Here is a 10,914-nt window from a genome sequence, read left to right on the forward strand (position 1 = left end):
TGATATTGATTATTTGGTAGTTCTGGTGAAGAGCTATAGGTGTTATATCTTGACAGGGCCAAAGGTTCGAGATGTATGTTATTAGGCCTCCTTTACTTCTCCCTGATTGTGATTTTGTAGCTTTCGAGAAATATGTTCTGTATCCCATTAGATGGACTGGGTCATTCAGCCATGTCTCCTGTAGACATATTAGATCTTGTGTATGGGCCAGTTCCAAAAAGGCTTTTTCTTGGTGCTTTGTTGCAAGACCCGCCACGTTCCAGAACAACAGGTTCCGCTCAACTTTGTTTATATTATCTGTGAGATGTTTCTTAGGGGGGACGGATTTTTCTTGTGCCATTAAGTATGGATGATCAGCTATCTGATTTGTTTTAGGCAGACACTTTTTTAACGGTGGTAATGACAGTTTCTGTGAGCCCGGGGCCAGATTACCATGTTGTTGTCTGATTTCAGTCTGTCGGGCTCCGTTTGGTTTTCCCTGTGTTAAGGTGTCGTCTTTTATTCTTAGCTTTGTTGAGCACTGAGATTTTCCTGTGGTGTTTATTTTAGAAGCAGTAGGTGACGGGAGTTGTGGCGTGTTGGTTTTATGCGGGGAGCTTGGAGAATGGGGCTGAGATGGTGGTCAGTCGACCATATCTAGACAGCTGAAATGGTTAAATGTCGGAATTCCCGACCATGGGTCGTTATACATTTGATGATGTGGTCTTCTGCCGGAATTCCAGTCACCACGGTCGCTGGATTCGTATCCCCAGTCCCCCTGCGGATGGAACCTCTGGCTATATCCTTGTCCCCTATTTCCCTGGTGCCAGTTTCTTGGTCCTTGCTCGGGATGGCTCCAGGACCAATTTGATGGCCAAGTGGGGTCCTCGGAGCGATAGGGTTGTCGGGGATAGAAAAAGGATAGGCGTTTGACACTTATTCCTTCGTTGTGTTCTGGAGTATCCCAGGAGCAAGTGTAGTCGACTGCCCGTGGATTTTCGAAGTTTACGATGATGCAGTCTCCTGGGATTGTTTTGGGCTGGTGGCCAATCCACGAGACCCTTCTTACCGTGGTTATTCTGGAAATGTTGTTAGGGTGGTTGGGCCTGTTGATATTTAACCAGTATCGTACTTTGTTTAGTAGGGACCAGGTAGGTTCGTCTGAGTCTCTGCCTAATTCAGGGACACCTGTTAGTATGGCTACAAAAGGAGTTGCCTCTGGAGGGAGATTTACTACCTTTCTCCATCTCTTATTAGGTTGTCCTGTTTTGTTGTTGTGAGTCTGTGTTTGTTCGAGTCTCGGAGTAGTAGCAGTTGATGGATTAGAAGGTTTATTTATCTGTGCAGCTTTTGCTGAATTGGGGTCTGCGATTGGTTGATTTTGAGTACCTGAGTTAGGTATTGGTTTATTTTGATCAATCTTTGTTTTTACTGAGTTAGTTTGATTGGTAGATTTGTTTTCTGGTTCTTTCACTGTTTTCATTATGGTTTTTGTTGTGGTGGGGTTGACTGGTTTGTTAGCTGTTTGTTTTGTAGGGTTAGTTGCATTTCTTTTTCCTGAGTCAATGGCAGCGCCTAGAGGAACAGGAGGATCGTTTTTCCTTGAGTTGGTGGTTGTTTTTGCGGAGGCTATTAATATGGCCACTTGTTTTTCTATTACCTCAAGGTTTTTTGTAATGGCTGTAGTTGGTGTTTTATTATTTCCGTGATTTTGTTTAACAGAGATATGTCTACTTTGGAGTGATTTGTGCCTTTTTCTGCATGAGGAATTGGTTTATCTAGACGGTTCTTTGTGGAGCTTGAACTGTTTGCGTAGTCTTCGACTATGAGGACATCGGATAAGATATTCTTAGAGGAATCTGTAATAACGATGTTCTCCTGAATTTGTTGATTAGCATGTCGAACAATATCTGAGTTAGTGGCGTTTATGTGATCTGGACTATTAGATCGTAGTTGTAAGGGGTTATGTTTTGGGATTGCTCCTTCCCTTATGCCTCTTGGTTCTGGTTGCGTTGGGTCATTGATTGTTGGTTGTGGGCTTGCAAAGATATCGGGGGTCAGTTCAAGATCCTGTGAGGATTGTGAATTTGACAGTTGTGACAGTTGTGTGGTTACCGATAGGTCGACGGTATTAGGTAAGGCATGTATTTCAGCATTTGTATCTACGGTTGATTTATTTAGGGGTATCGCAGTTGGAGTTTGAGCCTGCGCCAAGATACCCATTGATGAGCGCCGTGCTTGGTCTAGCTCATAAGATACGCGGCGGTCAATCAACAGTACTGTTTGATCTATGGTTTTGTTTACCTTGTGTAGGAATTGTTTAATTGGACCGACAGTGGTTGTTATATTTTTTTTCATGGTTTTGCTTCTGGAGCCTCTCGTGGTCATTGTATGTTTGTTGACCAGGTATGGTACAGAGGATGGAACCTGGGTTGATATTGATTCGATAGGAGGAGTGCTTATACTTTTATTTTATTTTCTTATTGAGGAGCCTTTCCTCGGTGTTTTACCTTTGCCTAGTTGTTAGGGGGGTGCGCCCGGCCCGGTCTCCTCCGGTCTGTGACGGGCTTGGACGGGCCCACCCTTGGCCCAGGCTTCGCCCAGCGTCCCGCTTGCGTCCGCGAGTGGGGGCGCTGACGCCCTTTATGCGCCTCCTAGCGCGTCATCAAGGGGGTGTGGCTGGAGACCTCGAGGGCTGCCGGGAGTTGTAGGCAGCCCCTCGCCTCGCTCCACTCGGCGGCCCCTCTGTCCGGTGGGAACAAACAGCAGGACGGCGGTAGGGAGGCGGTGGGGGGTCTCTACAGCGCGGAAATCCAATGTGATGACAGAGCCTTCCTCGCTCTACTGGAATGCAGGTCAGGAAAAGTATACTGCTTGGCTGGAATGGCAACAACAGCGTGTGTCAATTTCGTTATGGAGGTGACGCCCTTTATGCGCCTCCTAGCGCGTCGTCAAGGGGGTGTGGCTGGAGACCTCGAGGGCTGCCGGGAGTTGTAGGCAGCCCCTCGCCTCGCTCCACTCTGCGGCCCCGCTGTCCGGTGGGAACAAACAGCAGGACGGCGGTAGGGAGGCGGTGGGGGGTCTCTACAGCGCGGAAATCCGATGTGATGACAGAGCCTTCCTCGCTCTACTGGAATGCAGGTCAGGAAAAGTATACTGCTTGGCTGGAATGGCAACAACAGCGTGTGTCAATTTCGTTATGGAGGAGACGCCCTTTATGCGCCTCCTAGCGCGTCGTCAAGGGGGTGTGGCTGGAGACCTCGAGGGCTGCCGGGAGTTGTAGGCAGCCCCTCGCCTCGCTCCACTCGGCGGCCCCGCTGTCCGGTGGGAACAAACAGCAGGACGGCGGTAGGGAGGCGGTGGGGGGTCTCTACAGCGCGGAAATCCGATGTGATGACAGAGCCTTCCTCGCTCTACTGGAATGCAGGTCAGGAAAAGTATACTGCTTGGCTGGAATGGCAACAACAGCATTTACCTCTCAATATGGACTTCATGGCTTATTTCTACTGGTGAGAAAGTGTCACTCATTTTTCGCACTTTGGGCAGTGGAATGTACACTAACCCATGGAAATCTCACACATAAGCAGTCTGAAAACTTGGCAGCTATGTACATACCGCTTACAGGCTACCAGATGTCCTATATGGATAAAAGTTATACTTTGCCCGGACTTGTTCACCTTGTATTGTGACTAGATTTTGCTCACGAGAAAGTGTCACTCATAGTCGTTGAAATGTCACTCATAATTACACTAAAATTAAGAAAATGTCACACATAGCTATTTCAAACCTTGGCAGCCATGCCGGTGGCCCGTGGCCAGTCCAGGATTTTGTTAGAGACAGCAGGGTCACCCACCACCCCCCACACCCACAGGTGCAGCTGTAACTGAGCAGCACTGCACACGTGTAGGTAAGTGCAAGTGCACATGCTTGCAATTGCTGCACCACCTAGCTTAGTGGTGGTGCAGCTCTCGGAGTACAGCGTATGTGGATCCCAGGGCCGTCAATCTTGTAGCTCGTCAAAGCGCTACCAATGACGGCCATGCGCATCTTTTTCGGCCAGCCCCCGCGCTGTACGATCGTCAGTTAAAATATACTAGTAACGAGCGCCACCACCATGCGCTCTCTTTAGTGGAGTCTCTATAGTGAAGGGCGATTTGCTGCAGACAGTCCAGCTGATTAGGAACAGCACTGCAGCAGTCTCACTTAGTTCGAGAGCTACACTTCGCGTCACAAACTTCATCAGCCACCCTCCCTACCCCCAAGTACCCATCATGGGCGCCAATCTGAGGGGTAGCCCCGGGCGCCAGAAGCTCTAGCTACGCCCCTGGCCCCAGAGTCTCCAACATCCTGTTCCTGTCCAGCAGGCTCCTCCCAGTGCTTTGTCCATGTACTGGCCACTTTTCATTTGGCTGTGGAGCCTGAAGGATTACTTTTTCTTGCTGCTGGTGGATTTTTGCATTTGAGGACTTTTTGGACTTTGGACTTTGGATCACTTTTGAAATTGAGATTTTACAAGTAAGTTGGTGTTGTTTGTTTGGGGCATTGCAGTTGAGGCAACTTTAACAAAATATATATTGTGGTTGGTAGCTAGCCACAGTATCCAGTAGGCCCAGGGTTAGTCATGGGTGCATGATACAACTGTTTCTCTGATTTTTATTTACTTAATTCTCATTTATGTCATGGAATTTTAGCTCACTGTTATATGTTTTTTTTTTTAATTTTGGGGTGCCTATAAAGCCTCACTAGCCAGTAGGCCCAGGGGTAGTGAGTGGTGCATGGACCAAGTCTTTCTGTGGGGTGTCTTGAATTTAAACATCATTGAGGGCATGGATGGCATGGGATTGTGGTGATTTTTATGTGTTTTTCGATTTTTGGGGGTGTTGTTGGGGACTGGCCATGTGAGCGGGGGCCATTTTGAGTGCTGGTACAGGCAGGGCCTGGCCATGTGCTGGGGGGGCAAGGGGCCATTTTGAAGGCAGGCAGTGTTCTCAGGCCTGCACCCATTTTGCCTAGCTTTCATCCATTATGCCCTGGGGTACTCAGTGGTGCATGGGCCTAGTCTTTCTGTGGGGTGTCTTAAATTTAAACATCATTGAGGGCATGGATGGCATAGGATTGTGGTGATTTTTATGTGTTTTTCGATTTTTGGGGGTGTTGTTGGGGACTGGCCATGTGGGTGGGTGCCATTTTAAGTGCTGGTACAGGCTGGGCCTGGCCATGTACTGGGGGGCAAGAGGCCATTTTGAAGGCAGGCAGTGTTCTCAGGCCTGCACCCATTTTTGCCTAGCTTTCATCCATTATGCCCAGGGGTACTCAGTGGTGCATGGGCCTAGTCTTTCTGTGGGGTGTCTTGAATTTAAACATCATTGAGGGCATGGATGGCATGGGATTGTGGTGATTTTTATGTGTTTTTCGATTTTTGGGGTGTATAACTGATGTTCCTCTGTCTTCCATTGCTTTTAGGTGCACAAGAGAACCACCAGTGCCAGGAAGATGTCCTGCAGCGGTGTTATGTTATGTTATGTTATGTTATGTTATGTTATGACCAAAGAAAGAGCTGGAAAACATAACAGTAAAAGAACGGGGCCTAAAAGAGGGGACAGACTATCCAGAGAACAGCCAGGTTTTTAAGTCTTTCCTGAAGACAAGCAGGTTTGCGGTATTCCGCAAGGACACCGGTAAGGAATTCCATAGCTGAGGAGCAAGGAATCTAAAGGACCGGCCGCCTAGCCGAGCCCTTTTGATACGTGGCACCCGAGCCAAAGCCAATGTCTCTGACCTGAGGGACCGTGCAGGTCGGTAGAAATCCAACCTCCTCTGAAGATATTTGGCACCATTGCCATGCAAGGCCTTATGGGCGAGAGTCATGGCCTTGAACAGTATCCTCTTCCGCACCGGAAGCCAGTGAAGGGATACAAGGAGATTGGAGGCACTGGTGCGGCGGTGCAGGCCAAAAATTGCACGAGCAGCAACATTCTGGGTAACCTGCAAACGCTGGAGGAGATATTCAGGCAGACCCAGATATAGGACATTTGCATAGTCCAATCTGAATCCTATGAGTGCCTGAACAGTGATCCTCCGATGTTCCTCCGAGAGAAGAGGAAAGAACTTGCGTAGCATTCTGAGGATCCCAAAGCATGTTCCCGTAAGAGTAAAAACCTGGGATTTGAGCGAGAGCTCGTTGTCAATTTTAACTCCCAGTTTCTTAGCCCACTTAGAGGACTGAGTGGGAGGGAACATGTCAGCAGGCCACCATCCCTGCCAATCTGGTTCCGATGGGCATCCGAAGAATAGTATTTCGGATTTGTCCGAGTTGCACTCGAGGCTGTTGTGTTGAAACCAGCTAAAGACAGCCCCAAGGCACTCGCGGATCCTTTCTCCATCGAACTCTTCGCTCTTACGACAGGTGAATAGTAGCTGGGTGTCGTCAGCATAAGAGACAATCCGAGCCCCATAGGACTCCGCCAATGTCGCCAGAGGGGTCATAAGGATGTTAAATAGAGTGGGGCTCAGTACAGAGCCCTGAGGCACTCCGACTCCCAATGGCGGCATCTCGGCGGACCCGGGTGGGACCCAGACCGTCTGCTGGCGGTTGGCCAGAAAGGAACGAAACCAGTTGAGCACCGTCCCCCCTAGTCCGATGTCATGAAGTCTAGTGAGGAGATCCTCATGGGGGACGGTGTCAAACGCCGCTGACAGGTCTAGCATGACTAACATCACCCTGCCTCCCGTGTCCAGCACCTCCTTAACGATCTCCGAGACTTCCAGGAGCGCCGTCTCGGTGCTTAAGTTGGAACAAAAGCCCGATTGGGATTCATGAAGTGTGCAGCCCAACGTCACGCGACGTCACGTGTGGCCACAGACAAGACAACTCTGCAACTCGTGCAACTGCGGCCTGCTGTTCTGATATCTGAAGAAGATTGGCCCAAAGAAAGGTGGCCGTAGCGCCTCAGCGAAGAAAGTTGCCAGTGCCACTGCCAGTAAGAAGGAGCAGAAGAAGCAAGTGGCACCACCTACCAAGGAGACGGGTGCGCCCACCAACACCTTTTTTGGGGAAAAAAAAACTACGCCTGCAGCAGAAGTGGTGTCCGCCGGGGACCAAGCTGGAAGCAGCACCTCCGCCTCATTGGGGTCAGTGCCACCACGCCAAGTTAGGTCCAAGACCATGAGTGCTGCTGCGGCAGCCACTTTGGTTGTTCAGTCACCATCGACCAGTGATGTTGGCTCATCACAAGAAAGTACCATCCAATCAACGCCGGATGTAACTCAGCTGGCGAGTGTTCAACAATCACAGCCGCAACGACAACCACAAGTGCAACTAGTACAAGCGCAAGTACATGGGCAAGGAGAGGCGCAAGTACATGGGCAAGGAGAGGTGCAAGTACATGCGCAAGGAGAGGCGCAAGTACAGGGGCAAGGAGAGGCGCAAGTACATGGGCAAAGAGAGGCGCAAGTACATGCACAAGGAGTGGCGCAAGTAGAGGTGCATGGAGAGGTGCCACTAGAGGTTCATGGAGCGGCACAACTGCCTACAACGCTTCTTCCTCCAGAAGTAGGGGCACATCAGGAAATTGATCTTCAAGTGGAAGAATCATCCGCGGAATCCACTCCTCCTGAGAATGATCCATTGCTTTCCAGATCCCAGCAAGAAAAGGTCACAGATGGCTGCTACTACTACAAGTTCTTCTTCAAGCCCCCTTCATTCTGATGACCTTGACCTTGATTGGAACCCGCCAATGCAGTCTGACAGTGAGGCACGCCATGAGCCGACAAAGGTAGCTAAGCCTAAAAGGAAGGTTCCCGCAAGGCTTCAACTTATGGTTCCTGACGATGAACAAGAAGTGGTGCCTTCTGCTGCTGATGAAGAGTCTGACGATGACCCAGTCATCACAGTCGTCACTCCAGCCACAGCGGGCATGCAGCAGACAAACATTTTAACCCTAGCCCGAATGGCTGCTGAGCGGGATGTGGGCGGCGCGGCACTGGTACCACCACCAACGCAGTTAACTACAACACCAACACGACCTCCAGCTTCCTTATTTTCTCATCAGAAGGGCCGGCAGGGACCTCCATCCAGCTCGACCTCCCTTACCTCAAGTAGTGGTGCTGTAAGTGAACATCAGAAACAAATTCAGCCACGCCCATCCTCCACTTCATCTGGCATTGAAAGTCAAAGTAGCGCCTCCACCACCAGCAGACATCTCCAGTCCCCAGTTTGGGACTTCTTTACTGTTAGCAAAAAGGCGGAAAACATGGTCGATTGTTCGATTTGTAAAGCATGCCTTAATCGGGGTAAGCTTGGTACCAACTATGGTACCGGAGGCCAGAGAGGTCATCTCAAGCAACACCACACTATTATTTGGGAAGCACACATAAGGAAGATTGAGGAATCCAAAACAAAAACAAATCCAAATGTATCCCTTGAAATTGCTTCTGATGATGATGACGAGGGGCTGATCGTGCAGGGGGGAAGTGAAGAAGCGACAGACATTTTTCTGGTACACCCAGTACCCCTGGCAGCAGCACTGCAGTGGTAGCGCCCACACCCTCTACCCCTGCAACATGTATGAGGCACACTAAGAGTCTGGGAGAGACACCAATGCAAAAAACTAAATCAATGAGCCTAACTGGTTTGAAGTCTGCATCATCATCATCATCATCATCACATAAAACGGTCCAGCGCACCATTAGCAGCATTTTTTGGTCGGATGTGCCATTTGAACGCAACCACCCAACGGTGCGCCTGTATAACGCAAAGCTGGCTAAAATGCTAGCGCTGGACCTTCTCCCTTTCTCTTTCGTGGAAGGGGTGGGTTTTCGTGAATTGATGGCAACAGTCTGCCCTAAATGGAAGGTTCCTATCCGGTCCTATTTTGCAATGGTTGCTGTTCCAGCACTACATCAAGATGTGCTGGAGGTGATTGGCGCAGCTATTCTGAAGAGTGCTGTTCACACTATCCACATGACAACAGACATGTGGACCAGTTGCCGAGCCCTTGATTACATGTGCGTCACTGCACACTGGGTCTCTTTTGCAGGGGTCGAAAAAAAGTTAAAACACAAAGATGTTGACACGGATATAGTTTTTCAAGCTACTCGCAAACATGCAACAGTAGGCGTGTTTGCCATGGAGAAATCTCACCCTGCACCTAACCTTTTGGAGGAGTTTGACAGGAAGGTCAATGAATGGCTGCATCCAAGAAACCGCACAGTTGGTTATGTTTCCACGGATAATGGCAGTAATATAGTTAAGGCCATGGACAACGGTGGCTATTTCAGAGTGCCGTGTTTGGCGCACAGTATTAACATCGTGGTGCAAGCCTTCTTGAAATCAGAAGAGCCAGTCGTCAAATTACTGACCATCTGCCGAAAAATCTGCACACATTTCAACCATTCTTTTAAGGCCCGGAAGCAGCTGAGGAGCCTTCATTATGAACGTAAACTGCCAGTCAAAGGACTAATCCAGAAGGTGGCAATACGTTAGAACTCAACCTTTTACATGCTTGAGCGTCTGTCTGAGCAGTGGGAGGTAATAAATGAGTTTGTCATTAAACTGGGTTCTACTCACAAAGACATGATGCTAGAGTTGGAGGAATGGAAGCTAATTGCAAGCCTGACAGACATGCTTTGTCCTTTTGAGCTCTTCACGCGTGAAGTCAGCAGGGAGGACTGTTCTTTGAGCAAAGCTATCCCATTGTTGCACATTTTAGAGCACCAACTGAAGGAGGTGTCTTCAACGTTCCCAGATGATGGTGAAAAGCGAGAAGCATATGGTTTGGCGGAGAAGTTATTATGGCGCCTACTTGACAATGAAAGGCTTAAAAAGATACATACAGAACAACATTACATTTGTGCCACTATTCTTGATCCACGGTACAAAAAGGCACTGCCCACCAATACTTTCATTCCTTTTTCTGAAGCAGATGTTTCAAAGTACAAACATTGGCTAGCTGTGTCAGCCACTCGGTTCGAAAAAGACCGGCAGAACCTTCAAGGAGGCAGCACAAGTACAACTGAATCAGCAGGCCATCCGGCGTCAAGTTCCACTTCTCAATCCGTGGCCGAAGGGAGTCACTTTCCCTCACAGCCGTTAACGGCACCAGCAACCATATCATCATCCTCACCTGCACCAGGCCGCAAACAAATATTGTCGGAAAGGGATTGGCTAACTCAGCAAGGGTTAGCTCGGTCCACTGATGAAAAGGTCGCAGATGGTACGCAAAGTGGATCAACCCTGGAGAACCTTGAGTCGGTGGTGCAGGCCTATCTGGATGACCCAACAGAGGTCTGTCATAATGAGAACCCATTGGGATATTGGTATACGAAAAGCTCTGTATGGCGACTAATCACCAACCTGCCTCTAAATTATTTGTCCTGCCCACTCGCAAGCATGTCTTCTGAAAGTGTTTTCAGTGCTGCTGGTGCCATTGTTACTTCAAAAAGGACCCGCCTTTTGCCCAAAAATGTGGAGAGGTTAACAATAATCAAGATGAATCAGCACTTCATACCACCCGATTACAAAATACGTGAATGCACGCAGGAAGAAGAGGACACCGACTTAGGTGATGACGACGGATGTTCTTCTCCGTCACCAGACCTACTCCCGTCTCAATTCATAGACTTGGAGGACAAGCTCTGCTTCCCTGACACCGAGGACTGAAAACTACTTCCTTTTTTTCCGTACTTATTCACAATAAGTCCATCATCAGCACTGTCTTCATCTTATTTTCCTTATTGATTTGAAGGTGCAGCAGTCTGCATTCAGATGTTCACAAGTTCACAACTCAATCATGCTCCTCTATCCTCCTCCTCCAGACTCCCCCTATCCATTTCCCTCTAGGCAGATGGATGGATTATGGAGAAAAACCAAACTTTGTCTTCGTTGACGAGTCCCCTCAAGTGGGACTAAAATAACTGACTGACTGCATGCTTGCT

At 49.0% G+C, this 10,914-nt stretch overlaps 1 protein-coding gene across 1 annotated transcript; it reads left to right on the forward strand.

Moving 5' to 3' along the window:
* Positions 1–9,427: 9,427 nt before the first annotated feature.
* Positions 9,428–10,639, forward strand: LOC147668729 (zinc finger BED domain-containing protein 6-like). The gene has a single exon (XM_086948468.1). It carries the CDS (start codon positions 9,479–9,481, stop codon positions 10,637–10,639), a length of 1,161 nt encoding a protein of 386 aa, XP_086804594.1. The 5' UTR covers positions 9,428–9,478.
* The last annotated feature ends 275 nt before the right edge of the window (positions 10,640–10,914 follow it).

The sequence above is a fragment of the Lissotriton vulgaris genome, unplaced genomic scaffold (genome assembly GCF_964263255.1).
Source record: "Lissotriton vulgaris unplaced genomic scaffold, aLisVul1.2 SCAFFOLD_889, whole genome shotgun sequence".
Lineage (NCBI taxonomy): Eukaryota > Metazoa > Chordata > Amphibia > Caudata > Salamandridae > Lissotriton > Lissotriton vulgaris.

Bases quoted from the DNA above. Each gene is read 5' to 3' on its own strand.
- LOC147668729 (XM_086948468.1), top strand. From the start codon at position 9,479: ATGCTTGAGCGTCTGTCTGAGCAGTGGGAGGTAATAAATGAGTTTGTC.